We start from the raw sequence: 20,689 nt of genomic DNA, 5'->3' as shown, positions 1-20,689 counted from the left end.
TTATGCGGGAAACTTTTGATGTCCCCTTTGGTCGCGTATAAGTGAGAGGTCACTGTATTTCGGATAGAAAGAGCTTTTAATGCCTTTTTTGGGTCCTTAATTAAAATTCGAACGGTACCGTACTATTTCGGCGTTCGAAAATCCCTCTACATGAAACGCAGTGTTTTGTGACTTTACACTTGCAATCAATAACACCTTTTTTTTGGGGGGGGGGGGATTTAGCGGCTAACAAGGGTTTAAAATTATACGTGTGCTCTGAGTGTGTTTTTTCAAATTGTACAAGGTTGTGTAATGTTGTTTGCGCATCAAAGCCCTCGACTTAAAAACTTGAGCGCTGTTATTGTCAATTCCCCACAGCACAGTAACTAGGTTTTTATATAGCTAGACTGCAACACTTTTGGTCAAACCAAAAATTGCTAGAAATACAGTGGAGGGTCAAAAAAACTTGTGGAAGAAGTGGTTGTGCAGATCTTAGGATTTCAGGCCATAAACAAACTAACTTTAAATGCTATCTTAAAATTGTAGAAATATACCAACAATAAAAACTTCAAAATATTTATCAATATATTTAAATACTTCTTGTTGACTAAATATTTTAGCTGTTACTTAAAAAACTTTTACATCCAAAGGTAATAATTGCTCTAGGAGTAACCACCCCTACCATAAAGAAACAAAAACCAATAAACGGCGCCAGTTTGAAAATACTTCGTATTATTTTCAATAGTTAAGCTATTTGTTTTCAATTGAAATGCTAAAAATCATCCACATTTGGCTTTACATGCTGAATCATTTGTACTTTTGGTGTTTTTTTGATGCAACATGTCAAGCGAAATATTAGTTTTGCTGTAACTTTGCAGCTATCTCTCAGTTTCTCTCTGTTTTCAGTTTACGATATTTCTTATTATTTCTTTAGTAGCACACAATATAAAGCATACTAAGCAAAAACAAATATTTTTTAAAAATAAATATGTTTTTATTAAATGCTCAGCATGCATTTTATGCGTGATAATTTGCCAGAAAGCATTATCCGATAGAAATGTAAAAACAATTGTTTGGGATTCATCACAGTTTGGATTATTATAGACTGAAATTAAATAAGAATGGAAAATAAATTTGTGGCGTAAAAAAAAAATCGACACGGATTCTGGAATGTTGGCGGATTTCAGGTCGGCAGATTTGTGGCGCTCCACTGTACTGCTATAAAAAGGGATAATTGGATCTTGTTTTTCAATGAACACTTATCCGCCCCAACAAAATCTGAAGAGAAATGGCAGCTCATGATCCTTTAACAAATACAAAGAATGAGTTAAACAATACATAAACATATCTAAAAGAAAAACTACCTGATAGAAGTCTGTCCTCCTAAATCCCACACTTGAAATTTCAGATTCTTATAGGTCACTTGTTCTACATTAAAGCCAATTGTTGGAATAGTAGTGACAATTTCCCCAACTTGTAGACGGTATAGTATGGTGGTTTTACCAGCACCATCTAGACCTAGAATAAGGATACGCATTTCTCGACTTCCAAGAAGATTTTTGAAATAGCTAATGAGTCCACCTGATATTTAAAGAATTGAATTAAATAGTTACATCAACAACCAATGCAAAATATCATAAATATGTTATGCACAACATTTTATTTTGATTTAAAGCTCTAGCATAGGAACTTTGAATAGTAGCCACCGACTATTAAAGTTGCAAAAATTGGTAGCCACTTTAGCACTTTTCGTAACCATTTTTAAAAAACATATATATGCACACACAGCACAAAAAGTAAAAACCCTATTTGCTGTTAGTAATATTAACAACAAATTAAGATTATAATGCACTGCAAAACAACAAACAAAAATTTCAGTGGATATATTTTTTAATTATAAGCAATAAGCACACAACAAACATTTTACTAATTTTTAAATATAATACAAAGTAGGCAATTATAATCTAAATGAAGCATGTGAGAACTCATACAGGCTTTAGTTTATTAGTCAGACATTGTTTGTCGTCTGATATGATTATTTAGGGAAATTTGGAGTTGTAAACAGCTGTAAACAGAAAAATGAACCTCCATCAGAAAAGAATTTCTACGAGATCAAAACCAAAAGAGACTGTCTGAAAAAAGTGCTATAAAATGAAAAGAATAACTAAATAGTGTTCAGTTTTTTGTTCCTTAATCAAAGTATTTTTTCTTACTAAATTAAATTGTAAATATATACATCTAAGAAGTGAAATGTTCAAACTTGATCTGCTTATGTCATTTTTTATTACTACCATTTTAGGTTCATAATCAGTAAACATTTATTCATAGGAATAAACTGCCCACACTCCAAAAATTTATCCACAGGTGTGTACCCTTTGCGATACTAAGCGACGTTGATGGGGGAGGGGGGGGGGGACATACCCGTGTCCCGGATGAACATCTCAGAAATCTGGCAAGCTTATTTACCAGTATTATATCGGTCTACTTACCTCCAGCTTTCAACTCGAGTTTTATGGGTTTCTACCCAGAATGCAATTTGCAAAACTTTTTATGTTGCAAAGTACTAACCACTTTCAGAGACACCACTTCTTTTAACCCGTGAAAAGTCTTCTTTTCAGTAACTGGTTTGTTTTGGGATTGAAGGAAGACATAAAAGTGCTTTCTGAATACGGCTATAAACTTCGGATCAAGTCAGAACAAGTTCATGGATTGGGTCCATAACTCACTTTAATGAGACTAAAGTAGCCTAACATTTTAAGGACTTCATTGTCAAGAAATTACCAAGAAGAGAGCTACATGATTTGTATCCATGCCAGGATATTACACTTGACCTTCTTCTCCCACCCGATTTGTGTTCTCACACTAGAATAATGACCACCTTCAAAACCAGAACCTGGAACCGTCCTCACATGTCACAAACATTTATATCAAAAGAATAATGTAAAGCATCTCCACCAGTAAAACACAACAAGTGAAAACAATTCTGAAGGTAATTGATTGAAAACTTTTCTTTTTCAGGTGATATTATGATACACTTTAATTCCAACCAAAATAAGTTACAGGGTGGCTAAAAATTGAAATCGAGCCAATACGCTAACCATCAGAAGAACCAATCATACAATTTTTTTTCTTGATTGGTAAAAATGAAAACAAACCCTCTTGATATCTAAAACCCCGAACAAAGTCAAACCAAATCAGAGACATACAAGTGTACAAATGATTTCTAAATGTGATATAGCTAAAACATTAACGAAAGCCAGGACAAACCATGTGTCAATTTCATTCTTAAGCATAAATTAGATTTAAATACGAAATAAGAGTAAGTCACTTACTCAGAACAGGTTACCTGTTCTGAGTGGAGAATGAATATAAATTAACAAAGATTAATTGAACCGTTGAGAAAAAAGCACATACCCATTTTACTCTTAACAGAAGAAAATAAAACAATCTGAAACTTTCCACAAACTTCACAGACAACTTGTTATCTAAGCATAACAAAATTCCTAAATCTTCGCTAAACTGTCGGCAAAAGTTTCAGAATTCAGAATCTACACACCACTGCCACTGACAACATTCATATTAAACGTGTCTAAGAGCATTTTGAGTGTTGCCAGGTAAAAATATGCATGTAAGCCTCAAAAAAAAAAGAATAAAATTGAAACGGCATTTAACAACTATTTAAAATAAAGAAACAGGAAATATTAAGTTATATATTCAACCAGCGTCATGACATATAAATACAAAAGTTTTGACATGAGAGTGGACGCTATACTCAAGGTGTGGCAACGGTCCTTCTACGGAGTCAGTATTCAGCAGCTATATTAGCGCTAAAGAAACTTGTTTCATTAACTAATTCCTGGGCTTCATAACAAAGATGAATATGCGTGTACAGACTTTCGATTGAGATGCAGAGAAAAGTAATAAAACAAAGGGTGGGAGTGAGTAATCACCTATTTTATGAGGAGGTGCCAACAGAGGCTCAATGAAAATACGATTTAAAAGAAAGTATTTCGTGCCAATTTTCGTGAATTATTCATCATTATTTTGCAATATTTTCAAGTTAATAACTTTCAAAAGAATCTTTTTTTAACATAAAGAAGAATTTTTATGCCGCAAACATGCATTTGTTAATATAGAAACAAGAATCGAAAGAAATCAGGTTCCTTCAGGGATGACCCCCTAGGGCAAGGGCGCACCCCCATACCACGAAGACACCCCCCCTCAATCAGAAACCTCCCCAAATCTGTGGAAAATACCCTTCAAAACAACCCCCCTTAAAATTTTAATGGCGCAGTCTGCGCCATGACCCCTTTTAGGTGGAACCCCTGGGTTTTTTACCATCTTGTCCGAAATGGGAAGATTGGGCAGCGTCAATGAGGATCCTGCATGGGTCGGGTAATAGCGAAACGTTGATTGATATGAATAGTCTATAACTTAAAACTCATAAAAATCAACTCAGTTTTTAAAAAACTGACCTGACTTCTTCAAAATTACAACTTAAATTAGCCCAAAACGAAACGAAGCTCACGTGACACTAAAAGAGGAGGAGTGTGCGTCGACGTCAAGATTCAGTCCCTGTGCACAGCAAAGTAGAACCGGTTCGGAAGGAGTCGAAAAGGGACTCTAGTTGAAACGAAGGGGAAGCATGGTTTGCCGTTCTTTATTGAAAACAAAAGTGTTCTTATTTTAATCTTTAGAAAAGGAAGAGGTGTATATTGTCGCTGAATAGATCACCCTCAATCCCCGGAATTTTGCGAAAGAATTGACTTTGAATTGTGCATCAATATTTTATTCACAAGTAAATTACTTCAAACTTCAAAGTACAACTGCTTACACAATAAAATAAATACAGAACGTTTATTGAGCACCTCTATATGTCATTATGTCATGGGCATGGGTTTTACTGAGACACAATCCCCCCCCCCCCTCTTGAAAAGTCCCGACACAAGAAAAATTCATTTTGAGCTGTACACCATTAACTAATTCAGAAGAAAATCACTTAAAAGTAAAATTTTCAAATTAAGAAAGCAAAAATGGAATACTTTTTTCTATATTTATAGATATCACTCAGAATTTTACACACTAGACAAGTGTCAGTGACTGTCACAGCTTGCGAAAGATGCTTGTTATTTTTTAGCCATGAAAAATAATGATGCTCAAAAAATAAATTTAGAAGATATCAAACAAATTGCTAGTGCCAAAGCTTGGAAAATACTTTTCCCCGCATGGAATATGGGGGATAAACCTTATTAATTTAATACTTTGTAACATTAGGTGGGTTAATTTTACCGTTTTCTATCTTTGTTCGTCAAATTGACGCGCTTTTTTTTTTTTTTTTTTTTTTTTTTGCCTAGTTCTCTTTATATATTTTTCTTTTCTTTTTTTTCTTTTGTTCCAATTGATATTTTTGATCTTAAAAATAACGCTTAATGTGTTAGGTTAATTAATATTCAGTATTTTTGTGCTTTTAATACATGTTTTCAGATTGATTCAAATGCGTACTGAACTAATTTTCGATTGTTTGTTTTGTATCTTGTGTAGTGACATTTTACAGATAAATACAACTTCCACTTTTCGAAAATTGTTTTTGGAAAGCTAACAGTTAATGAATGCAAATAAAAGTTTCATTTACTAGTTTTTTTAATATTTACTACCTATATAATTCAGATTGTTTTACTCATTAATAATTAAATTACAAATACGTTCATCTATTGTGCTATGAAGTTATAACCAGCTTGATTTCTCTGTTCGTATGGGTAGGGTGGGGGGGGGGGACGTCACGTCTTCGTACGGCTCGGGTTTTGGACGCAGAATTTAGAGCAGAGCAAAGTAGAGGAAGTGGTCTAAATACGGGCCATGGTCCAAATACGGACCACCCGCTGAAAATGAGGGAAGGGTGTTGTACGCAGTCGCAAAAATGGTACCGAATGAATCTTTAGGAAGAGGTAAAAGCGTAGTGAGCAAATGACTTCGATAGCTTGATTTGTCAGGAACTATTTTGTAAGAAACACTCACTTTTGAAGAACTCAAAACTTTTCGAAGCTAGTACAAGTTAATTCATATCTTTCTAATCTGTTCGGTAAAGTAAGTGATTTTTATCTTAAAATAAAGTAGATTAAATGAGCTTTCTTTCAGTGTACTTGATTTGAAATATTTGTTTGTTTAGTAATGGTTTAGTACACCATAAACTCAAAGTACTGTGTGGTCTAAAAAGGGGCTACCGAAGGTGGTCCAAAAACGGACCACCTTCGGTAGCCCCTTTTTTTTTGGACCACCGTCGGTAGCCCGTTTTTAGACCACGCTGTTTTCGATACTTGAAAGTTTAGTATTCCGATTCAACTATCAAGTAGTCAAACCTTAATATCCAAACACATCAGTCCATATGAAATATCTCCAATCCCCATTATTGCAAAGAAAAAAAACAATCGTGGTCGCAAGAATGCCAAGACTTGCATCATCACTGAATCACCTTACAAAGACGAACTGGCAAAAAGTGTGGAGCGAGCATTGAACAACAGTCAGAAAATTGTGAACAGGGAATCAGTTGCCCGTGAAAAGAGAAAAAATTAAAAATCTTCAAGTCAAGCCAACAAGGACAAGGATGACGAGTTGGTGATTCTTGTTTCTGATAAATCTGATGATGGCAACGTAGTATGCATATTTTGCGACAAATTCTTTTCAGATGACAATACAACAGAAGTGTGGATTCTCTGCTGCAAGGTTAGACATCCGAATGTGTGAGATGAAATTTTTTTTTCTTACATTTATAATTTCTGCAGCTAAAAAATGAAATAAATAATTTTTATTTTCATAAAAATATCTAAGATGACATTTAAGGAAATTTTTGAATTAAAATTTCATGCTTTTTATTTACTTTTTAAGCGATAAAATAGTTTTTCCTCAAGTGGCTAGTTTTTGGACCACCTCTTGAGAAACGTGATTTTGCCTTTTTTCGTAACATAAAGTTTTAAAACACTTAAAACTGGAGTAGTGGTTTTTGAACCATAAGGTCCTCTTCATGAATGTTTTTAAGAGTTATTGGCACTAAAATTATCCCTTTAGCGTGAACAGGTAAATCAGTAGGTAGAAAATAAAAGTGGTGGCCCGTTTTTAGACCACTTCCCCTAATACAAATTGATAAATGAAAACAAAACTAATCTTTACTGTAACTACTTTCAAATTTTGTACTTTTCTCAATATGTTTTGTAGTAAAATGGAAATACGATTTTAGATTAAAAATTTTTGAGTATTTATTATTTCTTCAACACGTTTCTTCCTCATATTTTATTGTGTTTTTTCCAAAGTATTTTATTTTTTCATTATTATTTTTGTTCATGAACTTTTGCTGACTAAAGAATCAAATAATACAAAGCCCCTTCATTTTCTTTTAAACTTTAATTCTTAAAAAACACTCAAAATTCAAATCTAGATTGTTGATTTCAATAACTGTTTTTAATGCAGAAGTTGACGCATAGCAAAATGAAATAAATCAATACATGAAAAATAACATTCTATCCTCAAAGAAAATGAAATCGTTTTAACTCGAAGAACAAAAAAAAAAAAAAAAAGAGGAGTGATTAGGGATAGTTTTTATAAAAAGCAAAATAATGTTATATAATTAATACATTATTATGTTCGCTACTATAAAATAAGTTTTTCAACTGAAGAGTGGAAAGCACAGTTTAGTCTCTCCCTTTCTCTGTTTTTTTTCTTTTTTTCTTCAACGTCCTCTAATGGCATTCACCATTCTCGTCTTCTCTTTTTGGTGCACTAAAATATTTATTTGCTCTGGTAGATGTTGAACGATTGCTATGAGATACAATTTAGTACTTGCAGTTCAACAGTTTGTGCTTGGAGTCATCTTGAGAATCTTAGCGATGGGAACATTGAGCCCAATATGCTGGGCCCCTAAAATGCTTGGCACCCAATATTTCCGGCGCCCAATATGCCCGGTGCCCAATATACCCGGCGCCCAATGTTCCCGGCGCCCAATGTTCCCGGAGCCCAAAGTGCTCAGCGCCCAATGTTCACAGCGCCCAACATACCCGGCGCCCAAATATGCCCGGCGCACAAAATGCTCTGCGCCCAATCTTCCAAGACCTGTAATTCTCAAAGTTGCCATTGCAGGATTTTTTTGCACTAACTGATCTCTCGATTCTATCTTATAAATGAGTGATGGAATTTATGTCGGGTGATGTAGAGAGTCCAATCATTTTCTCGAACTGCCCTGAATGTTTATCTAGCCAATCTGGATTGTTTGAGGCCGTGGAACAAGGCGTATTGCATTTCTGAAAATGCAAGTTTTTTGGGTAGATGACGAGCATAAATGTGTGAAAGTTGCAAGTTGTCTTAAATTAGCTGAAAATACTATTTTCGGTCATTCATAGGTTCTGACGGAACAAAGGACATAGTCCATGCCATGTAAAAACAGCCCTTAACTTTATGAAGTCAACACTACACTGGTGTGCAAAAATTAAGGACGAAGTCGAAAAATTCGCATATCAGCTGAACGAAGAGGCAGAGCGGACAGAAAGACCAATCAGGAGATTAAGTAAGGTGATGTACGGTAGCACATGCTCGAATATGCAGGCAGACGTAATGGGGGAGTGTCTGAGTAGTATAAAGCATGTTGTCGGTGTAAGATCAGTATTTCTGGCAAAGAGATTGCACGCCGTATAGCAGTTAAAATCACACCGAGTTGCTGCCTCAACGAAAAATGGCGAATAATCAGTCTGTTAGACGACATCTGGATGCTTTTACCCGAGGTCGAATCATTGGGAAGTTAGAGGAAGGCCGCAGTGTGACAAGCGTGGCTGCAGAGTTCGGAATTGCTCACAGCATCGTTTCACGACTTTGGAGACAATTTCAAACTACAGGAACAGCTATCCGGTGGTTCAGTAGTGGTCGTCCACGAGGAACCACACCCGCAGATGACCGGTACATTGTCTTACAGGCCAGAAGAAACAGGCGGCAGACAGCGGCAGAAATCGCTAGATACACGACACAGGCGACTGGACGACCGATATCGCGTTTTACCGTGGCCAGAAGACTGCACGGTGGTGGTCTGTTTGCACGACGCCCTATACGGTGTGTACCTCTAACGCCTGCCCATCGGAGAAGGCGTTCTCTGTGGTGCCGGGAACACCGGAATTGGAGAGACAATGAATGGGGACGAGTACTCTTCACAGATGAGAGCAGATTCAGTCTGAGTAGCGATTCTCATCGCATACTCATCTGGAGAGAGCAGGGAAGCCGCAATCATCCCTCGAACATCATTGAAAGGGACAGATATGGAGGTCGCGGTGTTCTCGTTTGGGGAGGCATCATGCTTGGTAGTCGTACAGACCTTCACATCTTCTACGCAGGTTCAGTCAACGGGACCCGTTATTGTAACGAGATTTTTCTTCCATATGTGCGTCTTTTTAGAGGCGCTATGGGTCCGCAGTTCCTATTCATGGACGACAATGCTCCATGTCATCGCACAAAAATTTGCATTGTCCTCAATGCAAATTTCATCGGAATACAACAAAAACCAAGCCCATTTATGCGTAAAAACATTAATTTTTCTGAGCCAAGGAGTGGAGGTAGGGGGTGATTGACTCCCTAAATGATCGACAGGCTCACACTCGAGTCGATCTTCTGCTACCATAATCCATCAATTGAAATCAGATTGTGCTGCCCTGTTCCAACGGACATGCCCGTCACATGTTCGTTCCCGAGGATCCTTTTTCGATCATATTCATGCAGGATGGTTCACCACCCCACGTTGGATAGGTAAAAAGTGTGTAGCGGCAGAGACGTAGCTAGACCCGACTTTCGGGGGGGGGGTTACTTCTTTTATATATATATATATATATATATATATATATATATATATATATATATATATATATATATATATATATATATATATATATATATATATATATATATATGTGTGTGTGTGTGTGTGTGTAAACTTTTTTTAGTATTAAAAAAATAAGAGGGAGGTGAATCTTACATACTTTGGAATGGTGTGCCCCAAGTCCGATACTTGTGTCAAACAATACAAAAGCAAAGAAATTTTTTTTTAATTTTTTTTAATGTTATGGAAAATTCAACTTTTTTTTCTTTTCCCTCCATTTAAATTTAAAGTGAAATTTTCTAGCAACGTCTTGTCAAAACCAGTCTATACAAATCAGGGAGAAATCAAATATCTGATGAGCGTGTTCCGTTCATTTCAGTGTGACTGCTTAATTTAGAGGCTAACACACATCTACAAAAGCTGACATCCTTGAAAACTAATAGATACTTCCATATCCGCCTGTAAACTGAATGTTTGGCTTTCAATCTCATCGGTGGTCAGACTATAAGGACTATTTTTACTAACTTGGTTTGCACTAAAAGTATGATTCATACTTCCATAATGAAATAAAATAAAAAAAGACTTCTTGAATTATAACCCGAAAAAAATGAAATTGCTTTTCATATCGTTATATTTATATGTTGCTTTTTATGTATTTACATTTGTGCTAATTCTAAAGCAGTTAATAAAATTTGAATTAAAAAAAACTAGGGAAGAAATATAGACGGTAGAACGTGATTCGCTCAAAGCTGCGTACCATCTGTTCTCCTTTCAAGTTTTTATTTTTAATTGTATTAGCTGCTTTAGAATTTACATAAACATCTATTTGAGAGAGCAACAGCAATTTTCGAGTGTTATAGACAGAAGTCTTTTTTATTTTCTAGTTTTTAATGCGAACCAAGCTAACAGAAATAATCTAGATTCATTTCGTCATTTCGTTTTTAAACATTTTATTCATGTAAAACTATGCAGTTTTTCTTTTGAATTAAAATAAAATTACCTTTAGAAGGGTCCGATGGGACTAATGCTGCTTTGCAGACTGTAAATCGTTTTCTTCAGACGACGTTAACTTTCTCTTTTTAGAGCAATCCTTTTCGTCATTTTAATTTTTTTCTTTGGGGGTTTAAAAAAGCTTGTTATCGGTTTTGCTCACTTCATTATGCAGCAACTTTCACTTAGAATGTACTATTCTAAACAGACTGTACGTTTCCAAAAGAATATGCAGTTAATACTGGCTGAAAAATCAATGTGATTGCAATGGATACTCTGGTTAGCAAAGGTAGTTTTGACTATGACCTATGACACACACGAAACCAGACCAACAAAAACCTCTATCGTCTCGAATTCCGGTTATGCTATTATTTTCGGATTCGAAGCCCAGTGATCTTTAAAGCAGCATACAAAAACATTTTCTTCAATTCAGAAACAGAGGAATTGTCTTCAAGAGCTGAGGAGGCAGTGGAAAAAACTGAGAAATGCGTTCCACGAATAGGCTTTCTAGGAAGATTAACAAAAGGATAGTCGTTTCGCGCACTTTCTTGGAAGAAGAGTAAAGGGGTGAAATTCAGAGGTTTGACATGTAAGATGAACTTTTCAAGTTCATGGTTAAACGTCATTCAAGTTAAAAGCCATTTCGCTGTTATCTGGATTAGTACTGTTCTTTGGTTGCTCTCTTTCTTAAAATTGTGATTCCTAAGAAAAACGAAATGATAGGAGTGAAAAGAAAGTATAAGATTTTTTCAAGTGATGAAAAAAAGAAAATCATTGAATATTGGCCAAGTTAGATTTGCAGCAATTACTAACCTCAAGAGGATAAATAATGAATCAAAAAAAAAAAAAAAAAAAGAGGGACCAAAAATCAATAAAAGACTTTTTCTTGAAAAAGATATGCTTAAAGTTTCTTTTACTGTCAAAATGATTCCTAAACTCGCAATAAAGCACTTAATAATGTAATAAAGGAAAAAAAACCAAACAAAACTAATACAGAGGAATTTTAATCAAGAGCCCATATTGTCTTTAGCATCGATTTCAAATTTTCACCATCATATTCCAAATTTCTATAAAGTTTCTTAAAGCCCCCGTATCTCCAAACCTCTTTATCTCGATTTTTTTTCTTTCGTGTGAAATTCAAACTACACAGATTCGACTGTATGCAATACTCCCACTGCGCCGCTCATAAAATTAAACAAATTTAACAATTTGCAAAATCTATGACAAAGAAAGGATACATATACGTGGATGTAACAAATCAATCTCATTTCTAAAGCGAAAGGTCAAATTTCACTCAATTATCAAAAAATTGTCGCAGCAGAGAGAGGCGTCTTTATACTTGAGGGTCACTCATGGAGCAGAATTTCAATGGCATAGGGGGGGGGGGAGAGCGAAGTGAATTTTTGACATTTGTTACTCAGAAAAAAGTCATTTTGATTTGTTTTCTTTTTCTTCTTTTTTTTCTTTTTCTTCTCTTTTCTTTTTCTCTTTTTTTTTTTTGAGACAAACGTTTCGGGGGGGGGGGTTGTCCCCAAACCTCCCCCCCTTAGCTACGCCCCTGTGTAGCGGGAATATTTCTTTTAGCTGTCATGAGTGGTGCATATCCTATGGTATGACCACGGGGGTTGCCCAATCTTTCACCTTGCGACTTTTGGCCGTGAGGGTTCCAAGATCACAACTTTGAAAATTCAAATAATGTTAAAAGTAGGACAAATTAATTGAGGAGTTTACTTTCAAAACGGATTATTTCCACTTTTGGTGAAAAACGTTTTTTTTTTTTTTTCTAGAATGTTTAGTGTAAGCCCTATCGACCCATGAATTTCTTTCTTCTCGAAGTGGTTTACATCTATATTTACAGTTAAAAAATGTTTTAACATTGGTTTTACCATGTAAACGGTGTATCCATCCCCTTATTTCTGGCCAGGTATTTTATAGCGAATTGGAACTTATCCCTTATTTGTCGGTATCCACTCATTTATGTGTCGAAATTTGAATTTACCACTTCTAATTCAAAAGTAGTTCACAAATAAAATAGCGGAGCGAGGCATTGGCTGAGCATTTCCCAATCAAGCATGATACCCGTCCGTATTTAAGAGATCTCAGCACCTTGCGCCTTGTGCAAGTCTGTTATCAGTTAGGCAGGCGCTACCTCAAATTGTGATTACTAAATTAATATTAAATAATTGATATTATTATTAATTTGTGATTAATTAATGATTAAATTGTGTTTAATTGAAAAATTGTGATTGATTGGGATAAAAAGTGTGATCTATTAATACCTACAACGTTGTTATTTGAATCGGCTTGGGTGGTTTCATCGTTCATACTTAATTGGACCGAAGGTCCTTTTTTTTTTTTTTTTTTGGAAATGTTCAATGAAAAGAATAAAATAAGTAGGAAGGAATAAAGTAGAGTGAAGAAAATACATATAAATTTTAAGAAATTGAATATTTTGTTTCAATTTTGAAGTTTATTTCTGAAGAAAATGCATGTTTTTTGCAAAAGTGATGATATCCACTGTTTTACACCAAAAAGGAATATATCCAAAATAAAATTGGCAATTTAGGCGTGATAAAATTGTTGAAAAATTCCCAGACTTATGCCAATAGTCACTTGTCATTCTACCGAAATATTGTGAAAGAATCGAAATTTTAAGAGTGTTTGACTGCAAAACGTTTTCCTTTTTTCGTTTTGCCTAAAAATATATAAAACTGGATATACTGGGTTTTGAAAGTAAACTAGAAAATGCGTGTTTTTTTTTTTGCAAAGGTGATGATATCTTGTTAAAACTACAGGTTGCATTCGGTACCTTTCAGGGGGAAAACGCTTGTTCACCAGCGGCACCTGATACGGAGCCGAAAGGGCATCTCTAACTAGGGTGAAAAATAGGCATCTTTTAAAAAATAGGCAGCCGGGGTGAAAAGAAGGAACCTTCGAGAAGGAAATGGCACCCTTACTTATATCTACTACAGATCCTCCTCCCCCCTCCCCCGTATTGTGTGCGTTTTTGAATACAGTGGTTTATTTCTTTTTTTTTTCTTTAATAGTTTTGATTTATGATATTCTACGTTTTGAACATTTTTCACATTGAATTCAGTACTGGAAACGATTAAAACTTGTAATTACAGCATTTGATCATATTTCAGAGTTTTCAACCTAGTTAAAAAGTGCTTATTGCTTTAGTTCATCTGATCGTGCTCTAACTCAGTGTTTCTCAACCTCTTTTGACCAACGGGCCGGTAAAAACGAATGAAAAACATTGCTGACCCCAGTGACATTTTTATCCTTTTCTTAAAAATTCCTAAAATAAATAACGATAATGACTCTGGGGCCGTTAAAAACTAGTGAAAAAATTCTGCGTACTGATGAGTTTTTTTTTTTTTTTTACAAAGTAATATTAAAAATAAGTAAAACAATAAATATCTACCCATTTACTTGGTATCAAAGAGCTGTCACAAATATATTACAATTTAAAGACGAGTAATTATTTCAATAATGTGGGAAATTATACATTTACTACAACATGACCCGTACTGAAAATGAAGTATAGAGGTACTTATGGATTATTTACATGAAGAGCCAAAAATATTCTGGGATATTACAGTTACGGAAAAACAAAATCGTTTCATAAGCGTTCAAAATTTCAATCACCAGTAAAAAAAAATAAAATGCACATGAAGTTTTTCCAGAGTTTAAAAACCAAAAGAAACTTCTAACGCTATTGAGACATTAATCGCTAACAGGAAATGATTCAAACACTTGAATGAAAGAGCAGAAAGAGATTTTTTTTCTGTTTATGTTTTTCGCTTGCTCTTCTGTTATAATCTACCAAGCACAAAAATCATTTTTATTCAGGTTCTCAATTGTTGATTATTGATAATCTTATTGCCGGTTATTATTTCGGTAATTAAATGTTGCTTATCGAGTACTCAAGAAAATAATGATTTAGTAGCGTTTTGAATGACAGAAATTTCACGACAGTAACGGTAAACTGAAACTAAACTTCACAAACGGTAACAGAAAAGCAGTAAATATACTTTTAAACATTTTGAACTATGTTTGAAAGCCCTAAAAGCTGCAAAGTGATCAAAATCTGTACTTGTTATTTTGGAGATTAATCCTAGAGAAGTTGAGTTTTAATCCAATTGTGAACTTCATTCAATGTGAAAGTCACATAGATGCAACCTATCATTCGTCCGCCATATTGAAGTGGTTAAATGCATATCAAAGTCAAACCACATGCGGCAGCGAGTCATTCTGCGATTGCCTTCTGTTTTGGCACCCCTGCTCTACTTCCTATGTGTATGTGTGTGTGTGCACGTTTTTTTTGCTTGTTATTTATTACTCAGTACCCAAGGGATTCGCCAACTCCTTTAGGAGTTTGGAAGGGGTTCGCAAGAGGAAAAAGGTTGGGAACCACTGCTCTATGAGAAGGGTTCCCTTCTTTCCAAGCGATATTTTCAAACCTGATGTCAAAAACCGCCATTTTACAATTTTCGGTAACGTTAGAGGAGAGGGAAGAAGAAGGGGTTCCTCCACAATTTTGATTGCTTAACTTTTTTTTTTTCAGCATTGAAGTCCATTTTAGTTTATCTTTGTATACAATAGAATGTCGGGGGCTTTTCCCGGAAATTCTCCTAAATGTGAAGTTATAGAAATGCAATTTTAGGCTAGATAGCCTTGGTAAAATCAATAGAACAGGGTAGCACCGAGGGCTGTCTACGAAATCGTGTCGACGTTGAACTATTAAAAAACGCAAAACTATCTTTCGTCTTGTGAGAGAGAGAAGGAAGCTCAGGGCATTTGGATGCATCTCAAAACTGAAGTCTACTCGACCCAATTTTGAACTACGTTTAGTTACCATAGGTGATCCGGCGGCTCTCCTTCGGAATTTTTCGACATTTTTAAAACACATTCTTATAATATGTTAGGAAACATTAAAAGGAAAGGCGACAGGGTTCCTTATAGTGTTTTCCCCCAAGATTTTTTAGCAAGGCACCGTGCCCTTCCGCTTGAAAGCTAACCTTTGACCCTTAACTTATGAAACCCTCCTTGCCTCTTAAAAGTTTCAACAAAATTTTATAAAAGCAAAATTTTTTCTCAAGGTAAAGATTCACATAAGCCTATCCTTGAAACGTAAATCCCTCCTTTTAATCACTAATCCTCAAGAATCGGATTAGAATAAGCTGAATGTTTTTAGCACTATTTTTAAAACTAAACTTCAAAAAGCTTTAATATCTTAAAAATAATTACTATTGAAAACACTTGGACTTTGTAAGCGCCTAGTATACCAAAAAGTTTTAAAAAATCACCATTTTTATACGACAAAATTTCTGTCATTTCTGCCCTTTTATCTGATAGCGCACTGCTCCTTTTTTGGTCTGAGGCATTTTTTTCCAGAAACTGAAATCAATTTTAAGCTACACTGTCAAAACTACGGGTGCCTTTGAAAAGCTATTTGGCTCCCTGGGGTGAAAACACGGTTCCTCAGGGTGCAATGGAGGCTAGGAAATGTGATCATGGTGAATGACGCTAAAAAATGTGGAGACGGACCTCTTAAATGCAAGGGTGAAAAATTGTCGCTCGCGCTTTCCGCTCTAACATCGTTCAACCACAATCAATGGCGGACGCAGGAAGTAACTACGCAGATGCACTTTCCCATTGAATAAAGAACGAAATTGGATTGAAAAACTCAAAAGTGGCCGTGGTAGCCTGATCGGTAGGGCATTGGACTCGGGGCCGGAGGGGCCCGGGTTCGATCCCCGCTGGTCGAAGACCCACCGTCGTCATTAAAGGGGACTGGGCGACGTTAAATATGCTCGTGGTCTCAATGTCCTCCAAGTGAAACGATACCTCTGGGGGTGCTAGTACCAGGTAGCTATTAGCTCTTGGACTAGTTCTAAATTCTCATTAACTGTTCGATCCGGTGATGGTGCTGCCATCTATCGGTATATAAAATAATGGAGGCAAGGCACTTTGTATGCAGTCCTCGACATAAATACAGTTGTAGTCAGTTGTGACTCTTGAATAGAATAGAAAACTCAAAAGTTTCTGCCATTTACTCTTCAAAATTTCGCGTAAGTACAGGCATTTGATCATAGTGGATTTTGAGGCTTTCGAACATATTTAAAAGTATTTTCAGTAAGTTACCGCCCTATAGCCAGGACTAAGACAGAAATACATGTAATACACCGCCAGCTCAGCCATTCCAGCCGAGGACTGCAGTTTCGTGCTTATTAGCACTCATCAGCCCGGTTTAGGAAGTGACTAAGCTGGAGGTGGAAAATCTCATAAAGAAGCCAAGAGTGCCAAACAAATTCCACCTCCAGTTTAGTCCTAAGCCGGGCTGTTGAGTGCTAATAAGCACGAAACTGCAGTCCTCGGCTGGAATGACTGAGCTGGCGGTGTATTTCATGTATATTTAAAGGTGTTTCAAATTTACGTTGATTCTTCAGTTAGCCGTTATGTACATTTGCTATTTTCTATCATGCATAAAATTTTTCCTAAAAATGGCTATCCGCACCGGATAAGTAACATTTAATAATCAAAACGCTTAAATTAGATGATATTTGAAAAGTTATTTCAACTAGTAATTTTGAATATGTGGTTTTACTTGCTTGTATTGTCAGGGGTCTTGTGGATTTTTAACTAAGAGATTTTTTGTTAACAATGTGATGCACTCAGCAAGTGAACGGAAATTCTAACGATGCTGCGTATAAACAAAACATAAGAACGGGGGGGGGGGGGAGAGAAATGCGTTTTGAAACAGAAATTCATTCTGGATCTCGATTTTTTTTTTTTTTTAATTTATTATCTCGTGTTTAAGCTAACTAGCTTTCCTTGGCGTTATTGCTTGAAGCTAATGACTAAGCTTTTCTCGTCACTCTTGTAAGAATGAAAAGATCGTTGAATTTGTTTTGACTTTTAATCTGTCGAAAAACTTCACATTGAAAAAAAAAGTGCTTATTTATCATCTATACGGATATTCAAATGTCGAATCATATATACGTACGGCTCTTGATATGTGGTCTTGATTAAAATGTAGAACGTTTATGAAACGATTTTATTTTTCCATGATTGCAATCCTTATATATTATTTCTGTAGCCTGTTTTTGGTTTCTACGCCAAATTTCCCTCAATTCTTGATCGATTTCTTTGTTTTACGGCTAATTTTATAGCTTATGGTGCTGGCTACTGACGAAAAATAGACCCAAGGTCTAAAAATTGTTTCTTTTAGCCGAAAAACCTGTTTTAATGAACCAGAATAAGGTTTTCGGTCAAACTTATAACTTTAATTTGCGCTATGACCGAGAGAGCTGAGTAGCTTGATCGGCAGAGCGTTCTCTTCGTAACCAGGAAATTACGTGTTCGGGCCCACGTCCGGACAATCTGCAACAAAAAAATTAGAGAAATATCGCGCTTACATGAACACTAAATTAAATGAATAACAACTATGAGGGAATAGAATAAATGAGGAGGAAATGCGCCTTGCTGATATGAAAACATTCAGTGATTTTGTGCTAAATTACTTCGAAATTGCACCTGTTTTTTTTTTGGAAGCTTTTGCTCTGGAAAGAAAATTAAAGCATAATGTAAGCGTAAATATAAGTAACAGGTTTAAGATTTCAGACTACAATAGAATTGTTTTTTGTTCAGAAAAAAAATAATAAATCGCATATTGAAATATATATTCTTCTAATGAGTTTTTGACTCTTTGTACAAATAAAAAAATTACTACCTCAATTTGAAGGGTAAAATATATATTTTTTCTTCTTTTTGCAAAAAAAACAAATAGCTTATCACATTTTTACTACATTCGAAAAGCTACGCTTAAAAAAAGAGCATAGATCAATTTATTTTGCATTTTAACCGTTCTGTTAAATGATGAACACGTGCTGCCATCTAAGTCATAACGGTTTAAGCAGCCTGCGGTAACAAATTGTAAAAATTTTCAAGAATAAAAAAATGTTTCTTCAATATCTTATCTTATATAATGTTCCTTTCTCATTTTAAAACTTATCAGGCTGGCTAATGAAGAAAAATACACTTACGGTCGAAAAATCAAGTTTTCGAAAACGCCCCTTACTGTTTCAAAACCTTGATGCTGCCTGTAGTTCTTATGCATTTTTTAAAAGCAAAGTTCTAATGCAGTTTTCCATTTTTTACGTCGCTTTCAGCAAAAAATAAAATAAAATAAATAGCCTGTGTGTGTGTTCATGTTTTAATAAAGCTTAAAAGCACTGGACTTAGTTGTTCGGTTAAATTGATAAGTTTTTTTCGGTAGAGCGTTCGGCTATAAACTATTCGAACTTCGGGCAAGTTTGGGCTGTCCGAAAGAATATCAAATTTATATTAGTACTACGCATCACATATACCCATAACATACAAACGTAATAAAATAAATGCAGTGGGAATGCTACTTGGTGTTTGGACTCCTTTATGCAGGCTACAGTTATCATTCGGATAAGTTGACTGTTAATCGAAGAGTGTTTTTCCTTTTTTTAAGCTTTGACTACATCCAGATCACTCAGCATAATGTAAGCATAAAAAAGTATTAGATTTACCAAAAGGAAATCCTTTTTGTGCAGAAAAACATTTTCATTGTATGCTGAAATGTAGATGTTTCTAATAGCAGTGTTCGACCTTTTGTACAAATGAAAAAATACTACGCCAAATTAAAACTACGAGTTTCACCCTGTAAACCTTTAATTTTTTATTCGCGCGAATACGATAGAAAGCATTAAAATTATTATCAACTTCATTAGCAAGAAATCATTTTCCACTCCTCTGCTTTCTTCTGAAAAAAAAAAAAAAAAAAACATTTTGTCTACGTTCGAAAAATTACACTTAAAAAACGGACTCAGTTCAACTGGTTTTGGTTTTGAATTTTAAGTGTTCTATTAAAAGAGAAACATGTGCGGGCATTTAAGCCGTAACTGTTAAAGCAACCTTCTATGTGAAATAGTTCAATATTCAAAGATAAAAACACTTATTTTCAATCTAATTTATTACTTCTCTAGAATGTTTGTTTCAATCGACCCAATTGAACACTTCTAAACTATGTTGGAAAGTTGAAATGTGATCAAATGCCTGAAATTACAAGTTTTTGTCATTTTCAGAGCTATTCAATGTGGAAAATGTACCAAGACTTAGCTTTTTATAACTCGGAACAATAAATAATAATTTACACAACTGTATCCAAAAATGCACACAACACGGAAGGGGGGAGGGGGTCAGTAACAGGAAACAGAAAGGGTGCCAATGTTCTGCCACACTGTTCCATTTTTCACCGCGGTGCACGCTGAGGGTTAAGGGTGCCATTTCGGCATCGTATAAGGTGCCGCTGGTGAACAAGCTTTTCACCTTTGAAAGGTGCCAAATGCAACCTATAGTTTTAACAGTGTATAGAGCAGATAAAAGGGTTACGGAGTTCTCCCATGGAAATTCCTATAAGTGAAATTTTAAGCTATCTTTAGTGACTTTAAGGGAATGGCGAAGTTTCGAAGACTTTCTTTTTAAATTTTTAGATATTTAGGTCTAGAAAACACAATTGAGGGCCTTGATGAAAGAATAAGGTAAGCACTCATTTTCGGTAAGACCAACAAATAACATTATTGTTCAAAATGAACTTTATTATACACAGGCCTCAAAAAGTTAAGGTACAACATAATTTTTGAAGCTCACCATTAAAAAAATGGCAGTAACAATAAAATGCATAGTTTGTATGAATGATAATGAACTTTAAAACCATTTATGAAAAAACGATAGCCGCCACTTTTATTTTATAAAAAAAGAGCATATTTTTATGAGTGAGAAAAAAATATGCAAATATCAAGCTTTCGTACTTTTGTGTGTAAGTTGTGTTGATTTTCAACC

The 20,689-nt window shown here is 35.2% G+C and overlaps 1 protein-coding gene across 1 annotated transcript in view; it reads right to left on the bottom strand.

Annotated features, from left to right (window-relative positions):
* The window catches only part of LOC129231427 (ADP-ribosylation factor-like protein 1), a 32,627-nt gene extending 29,069 nt beyond the window's left edge, over positions 1 to 3,558 (bottom strand). Inside the window, exons 1-2 of the mRNA XM_054865740.1 lie at positions 3,394 to 3,558; positions 1,344 to 1,560 (exon numbers count right to left, since the gene is read on the bottom strand). Coding sequence (XP_054721715.1) covers positions 1,344 to 1,560; positions 3,394 to 3,397 — 221 coding nt within the window. The 5' untranslated portion in view covers positions 3,398 to 3,558. The remainder of the gene's footprint in view (positions 1 to 1,343; positions 1,561 to 3,393) is intronic.
* Positions 3,559 to 20,689: the final 17,131 nt, after the last annotated feature.

The sequence above is a fragment of the Uloborus diversus genome, chromosome 10 (genome assembly GCF_026930045.1).
Source record: "Uloborus diversus isolate 005 chromosome 10, Udiv.v.3.1, whole genome shotgun sequence".
Taxonomy (NCBI): Eukaryota; Metazoa; Arthropoda; class Arachnida; order Araneae; family Uloboridae; genus Uloborus; species Uloborus diversus.
Note: the sequence above shows the minus strand (reverse complement) of the source record. Positions and strands in the feature narration are given on the sequence as shown.